Source organism: Curcuma longa, chromosome 13, assembly GCF_044706935.1.
Source record: "Curcuma longa cultivar G26 ecotype Majalengka, Jawa Barat chromosome 13, ITB_CL_G26_1.1, whole genome shotgun sequence".
In the NCBI taxonomy this organism is placed as follows: domain Eukaryota; kingdom Viridiplantae; phylum Streptophyta; class Magnoliopsida; order Zingiberales; family Zingiberaceae; genus Curcuma; species Curcuma longa.
Window position 1 is genome coordinate 8,034,236 of NC_133873.1, and position 23,938 is coordinate 8,058,173.

General features: G+C 36.6%; 5 protein-coding genes across 6 annotated transcripts; all 5 read right to left on the reverse strand.

Moving 5' to 3' along the window:
- Nucleotides 1-312: 312 nt before the first annotated feature.
- Nucleotides 313-5,473, reverse strand: LOC141844032 (importin subunit alpha-1b-like). Its single transcript, XM_074732020.1, has 10 exons — nt 5,131-5,473; nt 3,051-3,147; nt 2,857-2,948; nt 2,634-2,765; nt 2,341-2,526; nt 2,078-2,241; nt 1,912-1,993; nt 1,623-1,751; nt 1,015-1,142; nt 313-868 (listed from the first exon to the last, which is right to left on the reverse strand). The coding sequence occupies exons 1-10, from the start codon at nt 5,356-5,358 to the stop codon at nt 496-498; spliced, it is 1,611 nt and encodes a 536-aa protein (XP_074588121.1). The 5' UTR covers nt 5,359-5,473; the 3' UTR covers nt 313-495.
- A 1,488-nt stretch (nt 5,474-6,961) lies between these two features.
- LOC141844346 (bZIP transcription factor 53-like) lies at nt 6,962-8,208 on the reverse strand. Its single transcript, XM_074732387.1, has one exon. It carries the CDS (start codon nt 7,516-7,518, stop codon nt 7,081-7,083), a length of 438 nt encoding a protein of 145 aa, XP_074588488.1. The 5' UTR covers nt 7,519-8,208; the 3' UTR covers nt 6,962-7,080.
- Nucleotides 8,209-9,119: 911 nt separating this feature from the next.
- Nucleotides 9,120-12,281, reverse strand: LOC141844383 (DNA-directed RNA polymerases II, IV and V subunit 9A). 2 transcript variants are annotated; one of them, XR_012603134.1, is made up of 5 exons: nt 12,171-12,281; nt 12,002-12,077; nt 9,688-9,846; nt 9,393-9,542; nt 9,120-9,287 (listed from the first exon to the last, which is right to left on the reverse strand). XR_012603134.1 is itself a non-coding variant. In XM_074732439.1 (4 exons), the coding sequence occupies exons 1-4, from the start codon at nt 12,197-12,199 to the stop codon at nt 9,462-9,464; spliced, it is 345 nt and encodes a 114-aa protein (XP_074588540.1). In that variant the 5' UTR covers nt 12,200-12,281; the 3' UTR covers nt 9,352-9,461. The 2 variants fall into 2 exon arrangements, 1 of the variants encoding a protein (XP_074588540.1); XM_074732439.1 differs by lacking the exon at nt 9,120-9,287 and having other exon boundaries at nt 9,352-9,542.
- A 2,031-nt stretch (nt 12,282-14,312) lies between these two features.
- Nucleotides 14,313-16,360, reverse strand: LOC141844457 (exonuclease DPD1, chloroplastic/mitochondrial-like). Its single transcript, XM_074732507.1, is given in 5 exon segments — nt 14,313-14,671; nt 14,673-14,713; nt 15,073-15,278; nt 15,656-16,285; nt 16,287-16,360. Coding segments are annotated over 5 exon segments (1,089 nt in total). The 3' UTR covers nt 14,313-14,533.
- A 2,941-nt stretch (nt 16,361-19,301) lies between these two features.
- On the reverse strand, nt 19,302-22,498 carry LOC141844496 (uncharacterized). Its single transcript, XM_074732529.1, has 2 exons — nt 21,859-22,498; nt 19,302-19,428 (listed from the first exon to the last, which is right to left on the reverse strand). Exon 1 carries the CDS (start codon nt 22,389-22,391, stop codon nt 21,888-21,890), a length of 504 nt encoding a protein of 167 aa, XP_074588630.1. The 5' UTR covers nt 22,392-22,498; the 3' UTR covers nt 19,302-19,428; nt 21,859-21,887.
- Between the last annotated feature and the right edge of the window lie 1,440 nt (nt 22,499-23,938).

Consider the following 23,938-nt stretch of genomic DNA (forward strand, 5'->3'; position numbering starts at 1 on the left):
TCCAATTCCCCTAGTTCTCCCGATAAATATAAGATATAACAATAATAATAATAATAAATATGACACATTTCGGAATACTTCTCTTAATTTTATCTCCTATTAAAACCAAATTAATATTTAAATAGCTTTTTGTTTTTTAGAAGACTAAAATGTTAGCCAATTTCTAATATTTGAGGAAAACATACGATGGTGAAGACAATAATAATTAAATCATATATAATAAAATTCAGATGTAGATTTTTGTAAATTTTTTATAAAAAAAAATGAGAGAAAGACCTTCAATTATCAAGATAAACTCCAAAAATTTGCATCTATGATTCTCAAGAAATCAGTAGCTACTTACATTTCAAGAATACCGTTGCTGCACAAAAAAATCTGGTTTATGTACAGAATATCAGCATGATCTACACACAACACAAAATTAACCTTCAACCAAACTTGTGAATCAGATGTAACCAAAACTGTAATGGTCCGACACAACAAGCCGGCTCTCGATCATAAACGCTCAGTCGAAGTGAGATTAGATTGGTCGTCTCGGAACTCATACGAAGGTTCAGCGCATTCGGAAGTGCCTTGTGCATCCTGTGCTTCATCTTCTTCTTCGACCCAATACTTCTCGAGCATCCTAACAGCCTTCACAAATATCTCATCGTTGTCGTGCATCTGCAGCTCCTCAATCTTTTCTAATCCCTCGCATTCATCAACGAACCGAGCATACCGATTCAGTCCGCATTTATCGAGCCCCTTCTCCATCTCTCCGGCATTGAGTATATTATCGAGTCCTAGAAGGCATAGCATAACCATTTTGGGGTCTGAACAAACAAGAAGATCACAAAAAACCTCGATGCACCCCTGACTCACCAAATACCTGCAAGAATTTGCCTCCACTTTTAAGTCAATTGATGCATTTGTGATGAAAGTATGTTTTAGAGGAGAACAGAAAACCGATTCCAGGAGATTGTCTGAAGAGCACGAGCAAAACATATAGCGACAAACTTGGTGTACTAAGCTTACTGAATTTGAAAATTAGAAGCCCCAGAAGTCGCATTTGATAAAGCCCATGCAGCCTCTTTCTTGACTTCAAATTCCGCATGTCGCAATAGATAAACTAGAGGACCGATAATATTGGCATCGATAACGGCCTATGACAATTGAAAGATGAGATGATAATTATACAAGCTATTCTGAAACAATACAATATACCAGAACTAAATACCAACAGAAATTGACAATAATACTCAAACTATTTGAGGTCACATAAATAGTGCTTGGTGACGGACAGGGCAGAATGCCAGATCAACATATTTGTCTATATCATCGGCTGACCGGAACTAGTCAACTTAAGCGAAAAAGGAAAACATTACCAACTAAACGTCTACAGCATAATATTCTTTCCACTTAAGTTGGTTACATGGCATGGCTAGATTAACTGATCTGGCATCCTGCCACCAACTCAACAACAAATGAACAGAGAGCAGAGGGATAGATTTGATAAAATTTGAAACTATAACTTAAATGTTGTGATAGAGTTTTTTTTTTAAAGGTTACAATAGATATAAAATTTCCAACGGGTGTAGTAGATCTATCAAGCATATATAGTCGATAATACTGTGAGCTTTTACCTGAATTTGTGCTTGATTCCCTGCTGTAATGTTGGAAATGACCCAGCAAACTTCCCATTTAATGTGCTTTCCGTTATCTTCTGAAAGAAGTTGGAACAAGAAAGGAAGAGCGCCTTTATCTATAACAACCTGCAAATTCAATAAAAAGATATTTTCAACATTAAAATTGGCAGAGATTCTCTATAGCCAACAATCATTCGCAGTATAAGAAAGTATAGAACCATGATTCGTTAAATTAAATAGAAACATAGGACAGTTTTTGTATAGTAAATCCAAAATTAACATTCACCTGAGTTTGCAGATCATCTCCCATAACGATACTGCCGATTGTCCTAACTGTGAATTCAACAACTTGACGCGATGGATGCTTGCTACAGCATGGAGCTTATTGTTAAGAATAAACAAAAGCATAACAAGATTGATAAAAAAACAAACTGTGGGCGAGAATGCTTTACGACAAAAGTTCCACTAATAGAGGACAAACATCTGCCTCTATGACAGCTTGAATTCTTTCACTTGTCCCATCAGCAATGCTAGCCAAGGCTCGACAGGCATCTACTATAATTCTTTCATCCGATGAGAAAATAAGGTGCTGAAGTATCTGAATAGCTGGTTTTGTCTAATAAAGACACCAAAAGAAGAACTATGAGGACTTTGTATGTACAATGATACCCAAGAACCAATGCATTGAGAACATCAAGGAAATTAAGTTTCTCACATGTTCCAGTGCTGCAGGTGGACTCCCACAGCATAAATTGGATAACGTCCATGTGGCAATTCTAAGCAACGACATTTTAGAATGTTGGTTGAATAGGGTCATTAAATATAAGAGCCCCCCTTGAGTAAGAATAAGATCCCTAGCACTTGATGAATCACCAGCTATGTTACCAAGTGCCCACACAGCCTGTTGAATTTAGAATAAAAAGGAATATTGTCAATTTGTTTTGAATGATAATATGATTAAGATTTAAAAGGTGAGAAATCGCAAAGGCTAGCAAAGATAGCTTGAACCTGTTCTCTAAGATCCTCTGTTGGAGAATTGAGAAGTCGTATGAACATTGGAATTGCACCGTTTTCGATGACAACTTGTGTATGCTCGGAGGTTCCAGAAGCTATATTGATTAGTACCCAAGCAGCCTCAAGCTACAAAGGAAAGACAACATTAAGCTTTTTGGTCAGCATCACAAGGTTTTCTCCTTAGAAAAATAAAAATATTACGCCCTACAGAAATCACCTGCAATGGCGGACTATCATATCGTGAAAGAAATTCAACAAAACGAGGAACAACACCAGCCTCAATGACTTCTGTAATTGTCGGATTGTGATCTACAAGAAGTTCAAGAAATATGGATAACCTGGCTTGTTTCTTAATTCATGCAATCATGCAAATTCCAACTAAAATTCTTTCAATAGAAATAACAATCATACCGAATGATAGCATCATCCTGAATTGCCTAGTTGCTTCTAATTGCACGGTGGGATTTTCAGACCACACTTCCTGAGTTATTCTTTGCAGGCTTTCCGACTAGCATGGACAGCATATATCTTAGAATAGAAACAAAACTTTTTGGTTGGGCACTTGAGTTGCTTCAATCAAATATCAGCTAACAAGTACTATCTCATCTAGTAATCACACATCATAAGTTTAGTATGAAAGTTTCCATCTACATACAAACTTTTGCACTTGATAAACACATAATAATTTGAATTTTGGAAGGTCCTTGTGATCGTCAAAAGATGCTCCTAACAAGCTTCTCAAATTCGTGGAAAAATATTAATAAACTATTAACTAATAAAAACAAAATATTCGTGGATGACCATGTGTTGTTCTCTTTCTCTACAACACTTAGGTGCTAAGTTTACTCTCATCTCAGCTGCAGCAAGAGAGTAGGTTAGCATAGAGGACCATGAGAGACAATTCTTACAGTCCAGTTTCACCTGAAGGACTTCATATCAACTTTAGGTGACAATGGTCCTCCAAATATCTCAAATAAACCTGTTTTCAGTTATTAAATGCCTTACTGGCTACTCTCTTTTGTAGGAGGTTCTTTTCTCCCTAAAATAAAGAAACACCAATTTATGTGCATGATCCTTAATACCCCAGTTTATGATTTAGAAGAGCATATACATAGTTAACTTTGAAAGGCATCCAAGAAATTAGTTGTGAATGCATAATGCATCTTAATATAAATTTAAAAAATAGGCGGCATATTACAGGTATGTATCTTCATCTCTGAATATTCTCAACACAGAAGCTTCATGAAACTTGACAAAGTCCAATCGATGTAAATGAAGTTGATTTGAAAATCCCATTTGCTCACATAGTTCATTCTTACTTACTCCAAGAAAAACAATAGAATTTGAATTCTTTTCTTATGGCTGGTAATTTCCTCCTTTTGTCCTAACTGAAAAGTATCACATAGTTTTTCTTTTCTAGAGTTTGTGTCATCACAGAGCCAAATTCAAATATTTGTTGTGTTCATATACATTCTTGTAGCATTGCAACTTCCATCAATGGTGCCAATCAATATTGCTACTATATACCAGTCCATGTCGTCTAGTATAACTGGCTCACCTAACTGAAGTACATATAGCAAGTCATCCCTATCCTGAAATCAAGAAATACACTGACTTATATGTATGTACAGTAACATTGCTTCTCATCCATTCTCAAAGCATATATCAAGGTATCAACTTCAATTACTAGTCATTACTAGTATATGCTCACTTATAATGCAATCATGAAGCCTTTCAGTATATGCAGCGGATCCTACTTATAAGTTAGTAGAAGAGAAACACCTACCCTCCTACCAAAACAGTTGTCAAATAAGTTGATTTTATTGATTAATTCAATGAATTCATAGACTTACAAGTAACATTACTTTATTTTAGCATGGAAGACATACCACACTAAAAAATTTAGAAGCTGTAACACTTAGAAACCAGCCAATTACTGACTCAGATACCAGTCAACACAATCTTTTGGTAGATTCATGTAGTATGTCACTGTCATGGTATTGCTATAGGCTTGCAACAAGTATCACCAAGATTTCAGGTTTCTAAGAACTAGAGGTAATCCAGACCAAGAATGCATGGCATCTACTGCATCCAGTGCTTGTAATAACTCCAAAGAAAACTACTCTTGCTATGTGGTTTAGGCATAAAAGAACCATGTCTCTCAACAAGAAGCCACTGTAAAATCATGCATCTACTCATCGTTCACCAACCCAGCTACAGTTTGCCAGTTTCAATACAATCGTTTAGTGAACTTCTGTTGATAGTTAAGCTAGAAGAAATTCAGCAGGATACGAGCAAAGACCCAAGTGTAAGTTATCCGCAAAGATCATTACAAGAACTAGAAAAAAGGCGAGCGGCCATGAGGAGAGGATTTGAAGGGAAAAGAGAATAAGACGAGGCTATAATTCTTGAGCTGTGTAAGAAAATCAAGATCAAACCATAATCGCATCAAACCAAGCTCGCATCGCAAACAGAAGAAAAGCAAGAGCACCTTAGTGTCGACCCACGCCGAAGCGACCGCGGGAGACTCGTTCGGCGCCTGATGAGAGGAGGCCTGTACGTGCTCCGATCTCCTCTTCTTGACGAGGCTGTCCTCGCGCTTGGCCTTCCTGATCTCCACCAGGTTCTGCTCCCTCCGCCGCCGCTCGGCGACGACGTCCACTCCGGCCTTGTACGACTTCCTCCGCGCCGCGGCCTGAGTCCCGGGCCGCAGCGACATCGTGGTCCTCCGATCGGTCGTCTCCACGATGGATCGAACGGAGAAGTCTAGGGTTTGGGATTTCCCTCTAATGGTAACTGTCTGTCTCTCTTCCAGTTTGGGTTGTTGCGGAGAACATTACCTTTTATAGGAAACGAGGCTCTTTGAAGATCCATTTAAATGAATTTGAAAATAATTGATTGTTATCAGTTAATCAACGGTTGAGATCTGTTCCCCTAACATCCAACGGTCACACATGGATCTTTACACACAAGTATTATAAAAGATCTCTTCGTGCTAGTTTTTTTCCTTCTTTAGCTCGATATGGAATTAGTGTTCTTGTCTTGCATCGTGCTGACCATGAATTGCAGCTAGATCATGGTTTGCAAGCTCACGAGCTCATCGAGTGTCGTTGGTTAGCAAGAAAGTTTTGTTGTCGAGGAAAGAAAGACTTCCGATAAGTAAATCATATCGAATAGCACAAGAAAGACAATGTGGCATTTCCTTCCTTCGTAGGAACCGCAACCCTAACCGCGAGGATGAAACTCAAAGATGAAAACTATGAGTAGTAGATCAAGGTAAACAACAACTAGCAAGAACCAAACCCTAATTGCCAAACATTGACTATATTATCACATTAAACAATCACAAAAACTAGAACATGAATGACACTTTGTTACAACTAGATACAATGAAACAAGTGTTATGTGCAGAGAATAACCATGAAGACAATAATACTTCTACACTGATCCAGGAAGACGAAGCTCTAATCCGCAGAGGACTGATTCGAACTGAATTGTGCTTCGAACGATAACCGCAAGGTTTTAGGATTGTTTCTGGTGTCCAAGGTATGCCCATGGAGATAAGAAAGCATGAATGGCACTAATGCACAACACAGGACACACTATGATACACAGCAAGCTCAATACAAGTCTAAAGGGGAACACACTGGAATACCACACAACAAGCTCTGAAATAGAAGTTTAAAGTATGGAGACATACTTCAACACTGATCCAGACAGACGAAGCTCTAATCCGCGAAGGACTGATTCAAACTGAATTGTGCTTCGAACTGATAATCACAAGGTTTTGGGATTGTTTCTGGTGTCCAAGGTATGCCCATGGAGATAAGAAAGCATGAAGGGGACTAATGCACAACACAGGACACACAAACAATACACAGCAAGTTCAATACAAGTCTAAAGGGCGGCAACTAACCATGGAGAGGGACTATGATACTGAAGCAGACCAAGGGGGACACACTGGAATACCACACAACAAGCTCTGAAATAGAAGTTTATATATGGAGACATACTTCGACACTGAAGCTCTAATCCGCGAAGGACTGATTCTGAACTGAATTGTGCTTTGACCAATAACCACAAGGTTTTAGGATTGTTTCTGGTGTCCAAGGTATGTCCATGGAGATAAGAAAGCATGAAAGGGACTAATGCACAACACAGGACACACTAAAACAATACACAGCAAGCTCAATACAAATCTAAAGGGCGGCAACTAACCATGGAGAGGGACTCTGATACTGAAGCAGACCAAGGGGAACACACTGGAATACCACAGAAGTATGAAATAGAAGTTTCAAGTATGAAGACATACTTCTACCTGAACTATGCATCGAACGAACAGGTGAGGGTTTATGGCACAATTCTAAGCAACTAGAGGACACACTAAGATACTACATAGCAAGTCTTGAATCAGAGGCAAACCATACACTACAGCACTGGTTCAGACTTGAAATGTGTCAGCTGCAGTAGAGAGGGGTTGCACTGGCGAAGGCAACTGCCAAGGCTTCGTCATTGTTTCGGGCATCTCAGGAATGTCCATGGGCACCCCACACACTTCCTGAAAGATCTGAAGTATTGAATTCATCGACCGCAGCTTCTCTGTCAGCTCGCTAATTTGAGCCCTGAGGATGGTGTTCTCTGCATCCAGCTTCTCAAAATGTTGAGTCACTACATTGATCTGAACCTCAGCCTTGCTGTTTTGGGTTTTGATATCCGCCACTTCCTTCACCAGATCTTCCAATTTCTGCTGCTTCTTCATCCGAGATCTCCTTGCGGACTCCCTGTTCGAGAGCATCCTCTTTCTCTTCCTCTCATCGATCACAAGCCTCGCAGAGGAATCTCCAGAGCTCAAATCTTGATGGACCGGCGAGCAAGGCATTGCTTTTCTCGAGAACGGCAAAAATCGGATTTTTTCCCCCCTTCAATGTGTGTAACAAGCAACGAGATCTACTTCATGAGAAGACGTAAAACCAGAAGAGGAAGACCACTGAGAAGGACTGGAGGAAGCAGATCCGAAGAACAGCGAGATTCATATGGGCTAGATGATGGTTTTCTGCTCAATCGAGTGACAAAACATCGAGATCGTGAATAGAAACTCGTCAAGAATGAGATGTTAAGCCAGCTAAAGTTTAACCCTAAAAGATCAGATTTGGGGATAGATCTGCAAAGCAAAAAATGGATTCAACCAAAAGCTAACAGGAAGTAGCAGAATAATGCTGAAATATCAGATTTTGCAACGCAGAGACCACCTCGAAAACGAAATCAACCCTAATAGATCAGATTTGGGGATAGATTTGCAAAGAAAAACTGGATTCGACCGAAAACTAGCTGAATAACGCCGAATAATCAAAGAAAAACGCCAAATGCCGGCAAGATCAGATTTTGCACCTCAGCGACCACCTCGAAAACGAAATCAACCCCAGAAGATCAGAAAACTAACAGGAAGTAGCTGAATCACACCGACTAGCCGAAGAAAAGCACCAATCTTTGGGAAAAACAAGGAAGAAAAAAGGGGGAAACGGATAGAGAGATCAGAAGACTTATCCCAGGGAAGAAGACGACGGATCGCACGGTGCGAAGCGAAGGGAGAAAAGGATCGGCCTTAAACGGGCCTTTTATAGAGAAGAGAGCGGGATATTCCGGTAATATGCGAGTGTATTTTAAATATTATTATTAAACATTAATTGCGTCATAAATGTAAGCCAATAACGTCACGCTTGCGTTGGTAGATGAGATAGATTAAAGAGTAGGTAGTAAATACCTTCAATCAATGATTTTAATTAATATCTTTAAATAAGAAAAAATTTTTAAAAAGTATTAACTTTTATTTATTTATTTATTTTCTAAAAAAAGAACATCTACTAATAGCCACTTATTACTATTTTAAATATATATCTTGGAAAATAAAGATAATCGATTCATTCTAGATTGAATATTCGATTAAAATCGTAACAAATTAATTAAAAATTAAATAAACTAATTTTTTTTTTCAAACCAACCGAATCAATTAAATTTTTTAATAAAAATCAAACAAATTGAATCAATATTTTATCAGTTAATTTAAATTTCAAATAAATTAATCAAATTTTTTAAATATTATAAAAATTTTATTAATTAATTAAAATTTTATAAATTTATTTATTTAAAATTTATAAATTATTTTTCTAAATTAATTAATTCAATTTATTCAATTTAACCAAATTTTTTTTTTAAAATTGAACGAAATTAATCAATTTTTTTTAAAATAATTAAAATTCTAAAATAACCAAATCAAATTTATTAATTCGATCGATTTAATCAAATTTTTGTTCACCTCTAATTCATTCATCATCAATCTTACTCCAAATAAATTTGAACACCATACAAAGCCCAATTCAACCAACTTAATATAAATTCGATCGATTCGATTAGTCTCTCCATCAATAGCCACAACTCGGATGGCAACAGACGAAGAAAGAGGGTATATATCATGAAAAATAAAGATAATCGATTCATTCATCAGCAATCTTACTCCAAATAAGTTTGAACACCATAATTTGCAAAGCCCAATTCAACCAATTTATTCTTAAAACAAACCAAGAGGGAGTAAATTCGATCGATTCGATCAGTCTCTCCGTCAATCATCCCTTCCTCTCCCCAGCTTGTAGCCTACAAAAATAGGTTTGCAAAAACCAATATGTTCGATATATCTCAACTGAAATCTATGTTTAGGTTTGGATGTCAATAGCTGAAACCAAACTTGCATTTGCTTACATCTGAATATGAGTTCGATAAGAGGAGCTTGTAAATTAAAACAAGAGAGAGTAAATTCGGCCAATTCGATTAGTCTCTCCATCGATGGCCACAACTCGGATTGCAACAGACGAAGAAGAGGGTCATCCCTTCCTCTCCCCGGCTTGTAGCCTGCAAAAATAGGTTTGCAAAAACCAATATATTCGATATATCGCAACTGAAATCTATGTTTAGGTTTAGATGTCAATAGCTGAAACCAAACTAGCATTTGCTTACATCTGAAGATTCGAAAAGAGGAGCTTGTAAATCAAAATACCTGGAAGAAAACAGCCTCTGGATGACCACATACAGCACACTTGACGGCCTTGGTACGCGGAAGAGTAGGGTCAGCCGCAACGTCCTGCAAAATCTGCGTGCGTTCGCCTACCTCATGAGCTATCACATTCCGATATACGCAGTTGTTATCGGCAACCTCCTGAGTAACATAGTAAGCAAGGATATTTTACAGTGGAAAACAACCAAAAGACAAAAGTAACATCAACTTGAGGAAGGGACTTCTGGTATCGAAATGGTGTCGTGTGGACACAAAGTAGAACAAACAATTCGATGTAATGTACCAAGTTTTATTCTTGTTCCTCTCCAACATTTGCAAAATTCTACTTGGTTTGTTAGGTTTTGTTCCTCAACATCAAAAGAGATATATAATATCGGTTCTTTGTTTTTAGGAGCCGATCTCACTAGCCCCGCAATCAAACACTCGTTGATAAGTCCTACCTCATCTCTGTTTTTCTAACTAATTCAATTGACTAACTATTTCGACAGGGATTCTACAAAACAATAAGAATGCAAAGTGTAGGAGAAGATAGGAATCCACCAAATAAGTCGATACACATTTCGAAAGAACAGAAGTTTCAGCAATAACTCCTGAGTTTGTGTGAGCACAGAATCAAGAAAGAAAAAGGAAGCAAACATCGAGAATAGCCGCTACATAATGAGTCGTAAACCCACCAACTCAGGATCTCCCTTACAACTTCGACATTATCTTCCATGGAAGAGAAACAGTTCAACGAGCTGCTCATTTTTCAATCCGAGATCTACACGACTTAAGTAACTAGGCAAGACTTAACAAGCTTAACAAGTATCATGAACGAACATAATAAAATTGGTATTATCCATGAAGCAACTAAATGAAACAACGAGAGCACCAACACTATTCCATCCGATAGTTCCTTGGCTATTCACTTGCCTAGGTACCTCCACTCATGCAGGACTTCCCGATAGGGGTGAGCAAAAGATTAGTTAAACCAAATTAACCGACCAAACCGATCAAATTCGGAAATTCGATTATTCGGTTATTTCAGAAATTAAATTTTTAAATATATATATTGATTTTTTAAAATTTATTTGGTTTAGTTTTGATTTTAATTTCACAAATCGATTAAACCAAAACATCATTGGTCGACTGTTTACAATATAGCAATCGACTAATATATCTAAATCAGACTACACAACTCTGCAATTTGACTAATAAATCAGACTCATTCAATTATCCAATATGAGTCGACTAATGATGTCATCAGTCGACTGATTGGTTAATTTGATAACCGACCGAATTAAGCAATTTTATATCAGTTATATTTGTTTGATTTTGATGGCAAAATTTGATCGGTTCAGATTTGTCCAAAAAAAATTCAATTTAATTGGTTTCAATTTGTTCGGTTTTGAATCGATTGCTCACCCCTATCTCCCGGAAAGAATGGAAATGTCTCTAGATAAGCTAATTGGAGTGAGGCTTCACTAGCATTACCTCCTCTTATCACCAAAACAATGACATTCCTCTCACGACGAAGCTTATCCCCAATCAACTCATTGCTTGACTATGATCCCTCTTCCACCCCTACCTCCTTTATCACTAAGCTTCTTCACTAGATTGTAATATCCTCATCGACAAAGCTCATCCCCCATCATCTTATTGGGCCCTTGTCGTTGATTTCGGTTATCTCCCTCTTGCAAAGAATTATATTATCACTAAGCAACCATTTATCCCTCCCAACAATGAAGTTTATCTTGCATCATCTCACTATCTAATTTAGACCTCCCAAAAGGCAACAAAGGTATGCAATGGTTTCTCAGGCTCAACGGAGATCATCATTCGAGCTCCAAGGTAGAAAAGAGCTTCACTCTTTATCCTCTTTCCCCTATGGATTTCTAAGAAAAATAACTGCCCATTTGCCTTTTCAAGTCATATAGCAAGTTCTCAACAGCAATTCTTTCAGTAACTCAATCTAAGCAACCATTTATCCCTCCCAACAATGAACTCACTATCTAATTTAGACCTCCCAAAAGGTAACAAAGGCATGCAATGGTTTCTTAGGCTCGACGGAGATCGTCATTCGAGCTCCAAGGTAGAAAAGAGCTTCACTCTTTATCCTCTTTTCCCCTATGGATTTCTAAGAAAAATAACTGTCCATTTTCCTTTTCAAGTCATATAGCAAGTTCTCAACAGCAATTCTTTCAGTAACTCAATCTAGATCAAAACCCTAAATTCACCCCCAAAGTCTAAAATCTTCCACTCCAAATCACTGGAACAACCCTAAAAGTTCAAGCTCGAAGAAAGGAGAGGAAGAAACCTGGTGGTCGCAGTTGCGACAGGCAAAGAGAAGAATCTTTTGATCTCTGTCTTCCCTCGGATAAAGAATGTTGTTGCTGGGAAAAACAAGCCCGAGAAAGGGAAAAAAAATTAGGTTTTTGGAATACGGTGATGAAGTAGAAGAAGAGGAAGGCAGTGGAAGAGCTCACCATTCACGGCAGAACTTCATGGTACTCATGGCGGCTGCGGAGGCGGAGGCGGAGGCGGCGGAGATGGAGGTGGTGGTGGTGGTGGTTGTTTACTTGAGCTGGCGGTGAAGAGTGGAGTAGGTGAATGGAAGGTGAAGAGTTCATGAATGTGGAGGGTGATCTTTATTCATCCAGCAGTTAGATTTATTTTTTTCTAAATCTGGACTGTTCATTAGCAAATTGCAAGATTGAGAGAGATTTGATGGTCAAATTTGGATCTTTTGCATGGATTTACGAGAAGATTCCTTAGAACTAATTTGTTCAAATTTTATATAGGGTAATGATTTTTTGCATGAAAAACTAGCATGAAATGCTAGTATGAAAGACACAAGGGGCTGGGTTCCACTTGCATGCATGTGGGTCCCACTTCTATGCTTGTGTCTTTCATGCTAGTTTTTCATGCAACAAATCATTATTATTATTATTATTATTATTATCATTATTATTCAGATAGGAGATGAAAATAGTCATGTGGCAATCAATATTCGATCAACATAAGAGTAATGTGACAGATCAACAAGATATCATCAGTATTCAATCTGTCGAGTGAGTGCCTCAATCAAATGTCTGACTGAATTGCGCTTTCAAGTGCTCAAGTGACTGTACTCGAGTAAGATGACATCTCTGAGTACTTAACATCCCAAGTACTAGGACATCTCAGTACCATAGCATCCCTGATACTGTGACATTCCGACACAATAACTTCCCTATGTCCATGCCTGACCTCGAGTAGATAACATCCCTGAGCACTGTAGCTTCTTAGGCACCGTAGCACTCGAGTACTATAACGTGTGATATTGTAGCATGCTCGAGTTCGAGTGGGTGATGTTCTCGAACATTGTATCTACGTCATTTTGATTACAAGAACAATGTGAAGCGGGATTAGAAGAAATGTTAGTAATCGAAAAGGAGCATCAGTTGTAAGGGCGACAATAGTTGATCAAAAGGCATACCAGTTATCTTGTCAACATTTAGAGTGTCAAGAGAGAAAGGGGCATCAGTTGCACATCAATGTTCTCGTCAGTAGTAATGGTGCCAAGGGAGAAAGACGTGTTAATTGTAGTAGTAAATATCGTCGCCAACCGTCAGCAATAATGATGCTAGGTGACGAAAAAGATGTGACCGATACAGAGGGCGTGCCTTCTACCATTTTAGCGCTCCTCTATATAAGGTGATGATATTAATAAGGAGGATGAATATTCACAACCAACTAAAAAAATTACTATTTCTATTACGATTCTCCATTCTTTCCTCTGTTCTCTTCTCCAACTATAACTTGAGAGTTAGAGGGATCACATCAAAGTGCGTCTTGGCTCTCTCTAACCTCTGATTGATCTATTTTAGCAAGGAAGATGGACATTCAACGAGGCAAATTAAAGGAGTTAGTTCACCCAGTTATGCTCATCTTCTCTTCATTTGGCAATACGTGTCCGATCCGTTATGAGCCAATCCAATTGAAGAAGACAGATCCAATAGCAACCGATATAACAAAGTCAACAAAAGGAAAAGGGAGTTCCATTGACCCATCCCTCGTATTAAAATAATTATTATTAAAAGAGCATCCTCTCTAATGAATATATATATTAAATTAATATTTTATTTATAATTTTTTATTCAAAATATTTCTTTATTCTTAATCTATCTCATCCTAGTAATATTTATTTATTCTTTAATAATTTTTATTTTAAAAAAAAGCATTATTTTAATTTTCTATCAATTTTTTTTATTTATTTACTAGAAGTAAAATTAAGGAAAAGATAATTTATAATCCTATTTACAAATTCATTAGTTGTCTAACAAGCTTACCCTCTACTCGCAGAACTATTGGTCACACAACCATAAGCTCACGACCTTGTCGAGACCGCGACCTCATGAGCCCACCAACCTAGTCTCAAGCACATGAGTTTGTCGACCACATGACCGTAAACTCGCCGATGGTTATGATTACCATGAGTTATAATTTTCTTCCTTTTCGTTCACCAAGGTAAACAAAAGCTCTCCCTCTTTCTTTTCCTTTCTTTGAAGCTAATTTCAGAGATTTAACATTCAGATACAAGAGATTCACAGGGATTTTCCATTCATTTTCCACCAAGAATGATGACAAATTACAACAATGCTTCATAAACAATTTAAAGAGATAGTTCATACACGAAATTCCCATCAATACAGATCCCAAGGAAGAATCGGATCATATTAGATCTATTGTACGCAATCTTACTTGCATTTTTGTAAGCTTTAGAAACAAATTAACAACAATAAAATAAAAATAACAACAACAACAAAGCTCCATGTTTTATGTTTCATGGAAGAACATGTCTAGTGACTTAGGGCCGGAAAGCCTTCTCCAAGAGCTGAGGAACTGTCAATTTCAGGTCGAAAGTAAGTCTCTGGAGCACATAGCAGAGTACCGTGACATCCGGCATCGCTCTGTGAGCCGGTCCAGTCAGAGGAATTCCATAATGCTTGATGGAGTGCCAACAGTTTTGCAGAAGGAAGCTTGCATCCTGTGAAAGACAAAACAAAGGAAGAAGGGGGTGTTATTGAAGTCCAAGTTCTTCGGGTACTTTTATGGCTCTCTAATACAACTGAACAAGCTGAATACGATAAACACGCGAAAAAAGTGAAGAAATACTAAAATCAGAATGAATGGAAGTTAAAGTCAGATGTGTATAATAATACAAACTTAGAAGTAAAGAGCTAAGGCTGCCAGATAAAGTTTGATCGCCGCAGGTAATGTAAGAAGTTAATTTGGAAGAAGTTGAAGGCTTAAATACAATGAGAATTGATTTATTCATCCAGAGTTTGTCACATATTTCATTGACATAACCTTTTTATTCAGCTACCAAAGAGGTAATTGACATACCATTCGGCAAGACCAATTGGCGTGCAAGAGGAAGAGTATCGAGAAACCTCCAGTCTTCAGGAATATTCATGGAACAACGTTGGAATTCATTGACGAGGAATGGTACATCAAAGCCGCGCGCATTGTGAGCAACCAAGAAAACAGGTTTTCCAGGAATTTGGCGACTCTGAACGTACTGCAGAAGGATAGGAAGTAGCTCTCTGAACCTGAGATAAGGAAACAAAGTCTTCAGAAATATATAAAACATATTATGGAAATTAGAACAGATCAAAAGGACAAGATTATCAACGAGTTCCTCCCCAGAAAATAAGATACAATAGCACAGATTTGATGAACACACCTATTTTGCTATGCCAGAGTTCTATGAAGGTTACCATCAGTGCTAGATTTACATCATAAACACTACCAAAATAGAACTTCAAAAGTGACCGATCGAAACTCTTCATAAATGAATTCTAACACGGGCACCATAAATCTGACTTATTAGACAGATGTTTTAATAGTGCAAGTCAATCATTCGATCCATATTAGTTTAACAAGAGGATAATCAGTTAGAGAACATTCAAGATTTAGATATGCTTACGTTGGTACATTGGGCTTTCTGACCATATCATTCCGAATTCCATGAACATCTGTATTTGTCACAGGTTTCCCTGGATTAACAAGTGATTCAAAAGTACTGTTCTTGCCGCCATTAAGATCACGGGCTGCAAACTCAATGATCCTTTCAACTTCTCGGCTAAACCCTGTTGTTTCAATGTCAAAAACAAGAATAGTTGCAGGTCGGTCTGTGACTTTCCCAACAGAACTACCTGGTTCGTTATCATAACAATTAACAGCTTTAGCTCCACAGAGCTCTGGCTGCTTTGTGATATTTTTAGTTGATGCTCCGACTATTGGTTTCTCACTTTTCCGTGGAGTAGCTCCAATTGTGGATAACTTTCTTGACATCAACCTGGTAGTTTCATTTGACGGAGCTCCGACATGCACCAGTCCTTTTCGAAGATGCAGCAGAGGGTTGTTACATGTTGCACTACAACTATGTGGTTCTGATCTTGCCTCGTTTACTTTTGCGGAATTTCCTAGATTGTATATACTAGCAGGAAATTGCTTAGGACTGGTGTATCGGAGCTTGAGAAACTTAATAGTCGAAGTGCAGCCTAGGTTGCTCCACAAATAATGAAAATTACCAGGGCGGAAAAGTGACATTTTCGAAGAGTGCAGATCTAGAATGAAGTACCTCCTTGCAAAAAAATATCGCACACAAATTAGCAACACATGGAGTCATGAAAATCAAAGTTACTCAGTAAAAAGCTACAGGATAGCACATTTTCTGCATTGCATATTTGAACAAAAATACCTGAGTAAAACATCAGAGATTCTATACCTTGAACTAGGTTATTTGTCACTTAATTAGTACCAAGCACAGAAAGCTTGCTCCAAACCTGCAGAAACTGTGATAATTGGACCAATGGAATTATCCTGTTCTTGAATTTGATTCATTGATGTATCATTCAGTCAAAGGTTACCTTGGCAAATAAGAATCGAAATTTTTTCTCGTAATAACTTGATTACTACGGACTCAAGTAAAATATCATCAAGATTCTATAACATGAACTAGGGTATTTGTCACTTAATTAGTACCCAACACACAGGGACTTTTCCAAGAAAAGGAGGTCAACTGGGCTTTGGGTGTGGAAGGGGTGGGCTAAGTAAAAAACTTTTTTACAAAAAAAAAAAAACAAAGTATAATAAATCTAATAGTGAAAAATTTTTAACAATAGGTAATAAAAAATATTTTCTTTGGACTGGACTAGAGCCCAAGACAACCCTTAAGAAGATCCGTCGTTGCAAAGACAGAAAGCTTGCTCCAAACTAAAGAAACTATGTGGAAATTGGACCAATGGAACTAAACTGTTCTTGAATTTGGTTCATTGATGTATCATTCAGTCAAAGGTCACCTTGGAAAATAAGAATCGAAATTTTTTCTCATAATAATTTGATTACTACGGACAAATATCATCAAGATTCTATAACATGAACTAGGGTATTTGTCACTTAATAAGTACCAAACACAGAAAGCTTGCTCCGAACCTACAGAAACTATGTGGTAATTGGACCAATGGAATTATACTGTTCTTGAATTCAATTCATTGATGTATCATTCAGTCAAAGGTCACCTTGGCAAATAAAAATCCAGTTTTTTCTCATAATAACTCGATCTCTATGGACTCGAGCAAAATATCATAGAGATTCTATAACATGAACTAGGGTATTTGTCACTTAATTAGTACCAAACACAGAAAGCTTGCTCCAAACTTAAAGAAACTGTGATAATTGGACCAATGGAATTACACTGTTCTTGAATTCAATTCATTGATGTATCATTCAGTCAAAGCTACCTTGACAAATAAAAACCCAGTTTTGTTCTCAAAATAACTCAATCACTACGGACTCGAGTAAAATATCATCGAGATTCTATAACATGAACTAGAGGGGTGGGTATTTGTCACTTAATTAGTACCAAACACAGAAAGTTTGCTCCAAACCTAAAGAAACTATGTGGTAATCGGACCAATGGAATTATACTGTTCTTGAATTCGATTCATTGATGTATCATTCAGTCAAAGGTCACCTTGTCAAATCAAAATCAAAATTTTTTCTCGTAATAACTTGATTACTATGGACTCTCCTTAACTTCCACAAAACTGTATTTAAGCATTGTTATATGTATAATATTTGTAAATATCATTATGAGAGACATAAAAAAAAAAACTAGAATTGTTGAATACACTCAAATCCCTGTACAAGCATGAGTTTGCAAATAAGCTCGTTACAACTGTGAAATCAAGAACTATCAGCAAACACTCAGATCAAAGAAAAGACCACAAATTGCCCATAATTTAGAAGTCTACTTGCCTAAAACATCCAATCATCCAAAGCACGAATAAAGAGAGAAATTATCGAAGATAGACCGAGTAAACAACGCTATCGCACTGAGATCAAAAAGAACCTACAAGATGCTCGACGAAAATCCGGAGCGGGCAATGTAGCCGAAAGGGGAGTATTCTACTCCTGGAACATGTTCAATCCCGCAAAAGCACACAAATCAATGAAAGGAGATAAATTTCCGATGAGGGATCGAAGAAACAGCACGCCAACAAACACGAAAGCAAACAAAACACCGAGAGCAAAGCAAAGCCACCAGATGCTCGACGAAATTCCGGAGCGAGCAATGTGTCCACTGTTCACCAAAGACCCGGAAGCCCACTCGCACAACACGATCAACCGCGCAAAATAATTGAAAAGGAACGATTTTGCTTCAAAATGGACCACATTGCGCAAGCGAATAAGGAAGAGGGCGGTACCGAAGCAGCTGCTTTGGGATCGTCGGAGCGCAAGGAAGGGATCCAAGATCACGAATGGTGCGGCGGCGGTTGTGGCTGCAGATCGCTGGGAATGCGGGCACGGGAAGGAAGGAACCGGCGTGGAGAGAGGAATCGTGGCCTCCGAGCGCTTTTGTAGGCTCCGAGCCGAGGAAACCACCCCGACAATGGCGGAATGTTAACGGTTCGCGCCTATTTCATGGGATTGGTTCGGGTCGGATCCAACAAAGTGACTAGCGTAGTAATGCTAACGGATCACGCTTAGTTCTTCGGATCGGGATGTTAACGAATCGCGGTTATTTCTTCGGATTCGGTTCGGATCCGACAAAGTGACTAGCATAGAAATGTTAATGGATCGCGCCTATTTCTTCGGGTCGGTTTTTACAAAAAAACAGTAATAACTATTTAATTTATATTAAAATTATTAAATTCGAATTGAACTAAAATATATTTAATAATTTTTTCAAACATAATTCAAATTCAGACTACCTTATTTAATTATTCACCCACAAATCGAATTCAAATCAGACTCCATTTATTTTTTTTATAATTTTAATTTAAATTTACTCAAATTAAAATTCAAATAACTTGAATCAAATTTAAATTTAAATCATTTCAAACAACTCAAATTCGATTTCATATTCATTAATATTTTTAAATTTCTATATTATTAGATTTAATTTAATTCATTTACTCGCTAACCAAAAAAAACACCACAGACTTGCAAAAAATGAGAAAACATTGAGTTGAGTCGCAAAAGAAGGATTCAACATCAAATTTGAGTAGTCATTTTCTCTTAAAATGTCTCAAATTTATCTCAAAATTTGAGAATTTTTTGCGAGTTATATAATAATTTTGCACGAAATTCTTCGAACTAATCGATAATTATTCCTTCTACAAATTCAACAATCAATTGCAACATTATCATAATATTGGAAATCAGTATCCTGGTCTCGTCCTTTGCTACCATCTGCAAGAACACAGTTAACCAAAAGAATATCGATGAACAGTTTGTTTTCAATTTGAATTGAGTTTTGAAGATTTTATACAAAATATGAAAAAGAAAATTTATTGAATAGATAAGAGAATGACGAGTAAATTTAGTGAATGAAAAAGGTTCTTATTAAATTTATTAATTAAAAATAAAGTAACATAAAATTCACCAAACCAACTAAACAAGATTGAATTCAGAACTACATAAAAATAATAAAAATATCTTTTATTTTAATTAAAAGATAGTCCGTACGAAGCTTCAGTTAATATAAGATTTCAAAAAATAATCTTTTGATTTTATTATTATAAAAAAATATAACATTCTATTTTTATCCTAAAAATATCTTTATTTAATATCATAGTAATTTCACTTTATATTATAACTAATTATACAGTAGCATTAAAAATATAATAGAAGTTTTTTGATATGACATTCAATATTGTAACAATTTCATTCTATTTCTAGTGAGTTAAAATAATTTTACCTACATTATAAGAATTATAACTATATCTTCTATAATAGTATTAAAAAAGAATAGAGCATTCTTTTGATATTTATTTTAAAATTAAAATGTCCTTTTGATGAGAATAAAAAAAATAAAATAGTATTAATAATTCAAATATTTATGTTTCATCTCACTAATTCAGAAGGTATAGGTATGAATCACAACTTATATACATTTAAAAATCAGTCTTTAAAATATTCACCTCTATTATAAATCATAATCTTACTTAGCATACTCTTAAGATAAATTTTGATAATTCAAACTCTAAATCCTAATCCAGCCTAATACTCATGGAGGCACATTCTTTTGATTAATATACAAAAATGAGATGATTTAATTTTCCAATTTATAAAGGTTGAGATCCAGTCTATTTCCTCTTCAGGTCGTGAAGTTGACCGTGTGAGATCGCTAAGATGGCAGATTCTATCTTTTTTTACAGAAAAGATTCACTCTATTTGCTCCCAGGACATAATTGAATTGGTTACGATGCAGCAGAGTTACAGATGAGGACAAAAATTTAAATCCTGACGAAATCAAACAATACCCTTCTGCGTCATAACCAACTGTAATTTTCTGATTTACTTCTTCACAGATGATCGTGAGACCGACCGTGTGAAGGCCGCTAAGATGACGAATTCCACCTTTTACAAAAAAAGATCCACTCTATTTTATCGTGGTTAATTATAATTTTTTAATTACTTTCTCATAAATGATCGTGAAACCAATAATATGAAATTACTAGATAGTAAATTTTTTATAATTAAAATAACCAACTCTCCAACAAAATCAAACAAATACTTTTATTAAAAATTGATCTCAAATGCTTCAGTTGTCACTCATATCTTATCACTTGTACCCTTCTTAAAAAAAAAATTATCATATCAACCGCCGTCTTAACCGATCGATCTCATAATTATTTATGAAAAATAAATTAAAAAATTATAATTAATCATAATAAAAAAATATTATTTATATTTCATCAAAAGTCAACTCATTTATGTCCCATAAATTATCACTTGTACCCAAACTCATGCAAATGAAAAAATATATAATAAATAATCGCATAATAAATAATCAAAATAATAAATACACATCCAATCACGTTACTATTTTTATTATTATTCCAATGCCGTGTTGTGGTGGACCGATTGAGTTAATGCACATGTTTATCTCATAACTATAATTTCTTGATAAGCCCCAATAAAATTCCCAGAATTCCAGGGTCATTTTCGCATTAACGGCATGGACAACCACATTGACAAGCAATTGAAAGCCCCAATGCCAATCAATATTCGCCCACAACTGCTTTTCAGTAAAATTACAGTTTACTCCCTCAAGCTTTAAAAATAAAAGCCTAATAATAAAATCCTAGTGATCAAACTTTTTTTTGTTAGAATTAATAAAAAATAGCTAAGGATTATATAGCAGAAACCCCTCAATAGTTCGTTTATGAAAAAATTGAAAATATAAAGGGCGTAAAATTGGAATTTATTAAACTATGCATGGTGAATAAAAAATTTCCCATTAATTCCAGGGTCATTTTCGCATAAAGGGCATGGACAACCACATTGACAAGGAATTGAAAGCCCCAAAGCCAATCAATATCTGCCCCCAAATGGTTTTCAGTAAAATTACAGTTTACTCCCTCAACCTTTAAAATCTTCATTATCTCCCCTGTAGATAATCCTAGTGATCTAACTTTTTTTATTAGAATTAATAATAACTAGCTATGGATTATATAGCAGAAACCCCTCAATAGTTCATTTATGAGAAATTTGAAAATGTAAAGGGCGTAAAACTGAAATTTATTAAACTATGTGTGGTGGAGTGAAATTTTTGTTCGAAGAAGAAGACGACAACAACGGAATCGAATCAGAAATTAGTCGTTAAAGAGAGCGCACCCGGCGGAGGAAGAGGGCGGCGCGGCCGCCTACCGGTGGATCGCGAGGGCGGTGGCGGTGGCGGTGGCGGCGGCGGGGCCCGAGCTGGCGATGAGGGACTTGTAGATCTCGACGAGCACCTTCTCATCGTACTCCTTCACCATGGGGACACCGAAGCCCATCCCCCACACATCTCCGCCGTAGGCGACGCCGGCGGGGACCACGCTGGAGAGCGAGAGCATCATCCGCACGTAGGCGTCGCGGATCCGCGCGAGGATGCGGCGGGGGGAGGCCGCCCGGCGGAGGCGCAGCAAGACGAGGCGAGGGGAGATCTTGATCCGCCAGAAGCGGCGGCGGCTGCTGCGTGCGGGGGCACCTTCTCCGCCTCCGCCGAGCTCCGCAATGGCGAGGCGACGGCGGCGAGAAGCGCCGGCTCCGTCGACCCGGTGGTAGCCGCGCCGCTTCCAGAAACCCTTGAGCCCGCCCTTGTTGGACTCCATGGCCGCCTTCTGAAGTGGATCTGGTGGCGGTGAGGGAGGGAGGAAGCAGAGCATTTAAAGAAGGAGATGTTACAGATCAGAAGCATTACCCTCCCTAGTTCATCATTGCACTTGCGTTCGACTCAAAGGGGCACACGTGGACCGGTGGACCCCACCCTAAGGATGCGGATGGAAAGGGTTTAACGCTGCCACTATTAGAGCATCCGCAACGCCGTGTTAAAAGACATTCAAAAGACGTTATAACGCCTCGGATGAACGGCGGCCGCATTAAAAGTTTTTAACGCGTTCAGAGTCTTGAACGCGTTTTAACATGGTGGACTCCATTGATATATTAAATTAATTTTTATTTTAATATTAAAATTTTTTATGTAGTTCTGCGATAGGAGGTAGTCGATCAGCTGGTTGACCACGATGTGATGGTCGACCAGTGGTCAACCAGCTAGTCGACCACCACATGTGGTGGTCGACTGGCTGATCGACCACGACAACTGGGACACGTATTAACGTTAAATGCGTTGTGGGATGAAAAATGTAACATGTTATAACGCAGATGTGGCAGTGGACCCCAGCGTTTTGATGAGATGGAGGTGTTATAACGCCTTTAGCGTTGTAGATGCTCTTAAGGCAACTCCTAAATTTAATATTAAACATTAAATATTAAATTCTAAATCCTAAATTAAATTGTAAATTCTAAATTAAAAAAATTAAAAATATATATTTTAAAATAGAGAAGGGTGGTTAAATAGAGATATTTTACCTGAGATATAAGAAGAAGAGTTAAATTAGAGAAGAGTGTTAAATATTTTTTTGTAATTTTAAAATACTTCTAAATTTTAAAAAAATATAAAATAATAATTAAATATGTTATGTTATAGGGATGTATAAAAAATAAAAAATATTAATGAGAAAGTTAAAATTATATTTATTGAGAAATTAATTTAAGAGACTTATTTAAGATAATATTGATTTATATTGAAATAATAAATAAATATTTTAATTAAACAATATGAGCTTATAATAACTACACATATTCATTGAAGAAAAGAGATCAAGTAATACTTAATTAATAATTAATGATAAAATAAAATAAAATTTATTTAAATATATATAATGATTCATATATACTTGTTAATTTATTATTATTATTTAGAGAATTAGTTTAGTTTGTTCCATTTATTGTCTCTATTATGTTCACCACAAATCCATCATTCTCATTGACTAAAAAAAAATTAAGTGACAGAGAAGCAACCAAGCACAATTTTTTAATCAAAAATAGAAGAAATATGATCCAAATCAATTGATTAATTAATTAGTACGTGAAGTACATTAATAATTATATATTTTCAAGTTGCAAAGAAATTTTAAAATAAACAGTCTCGTGGACAATGTTTTTGTTCTATATGAATTTTTGTGCAATAAGTATTTGTTATAAAAATAAACTTTAAATATTAATTACTATACAATTATGATTCATTATAAGTATTTGTTATAAAAATAAATTTTAAATATTAATTACTATACAATTATGATTCATTATTTATGGTAAAAGTAAAATAATTTTACTCAACTCTAAAACAAAAATTGTGTTGAGGGAGTTAGGT

Excerpts from the sequence above, each read along its gene's own strand:
- LOC141844032 (XM_074732020.1), bottom strand. The coding sequence starts at position 5,358 with ATGTCGCTGCGGCCCGGGACTCAGGCCGCGGCGCGGAGGAAGTCGTAC. Across the intron at positions 3,148-5,130 it reads CGGCGTGGGTCGACACTAAG|TCGGAAAGCCTGCAAAGAAT; the intron begins GTGCTCTTGCTT and ends TGTCCATGCTAG. Across the intron at positions 1,143-1,622 it reads GGAATCAAGCACAAATTCAG|GCCGTTATCGATGCCAATAT; the intron begins GTAAAAGCTCAC and ends CAATTGTCATAG.
- LOC141844346 (XM_074732387.1), bottom strand. The coding sequence starts at position 7,518 with ATGCCTTGCTCGCCGGTCCATCAAGATTTGAGCTCTGGAGATTCCTCT.
- LOC141844383 (XM_074732439.1), bottom strand. The coding sequence starts at position 12,199 with ATGAGTACCATGAAGTTCTGCCGTGAATG. Across the intron at positions 9,847-12,001 it reads GTCGCAACTGCGACCACCAG|GAGGTTGCCGATAACAACTG; the intron begins GTTTCTTCCTCT and ends TATGTTACTCAG. Across the intron at positions 9,543-9,687 it reads CAGAGGCTGTTTTCTTCCAG|GCTACAAGCCGGGGAGAGGA; the intron begins GTATTTTGATTT and ends CTATTTTTGCAG.
- LOC141844496 (XM_074732529.1), bottom strand. The coding sequence starts at position 22,391 with ATGCTCTGCTTCCTCCCTCCCTCACCGCCACCAGATCCACTTCAGAAG.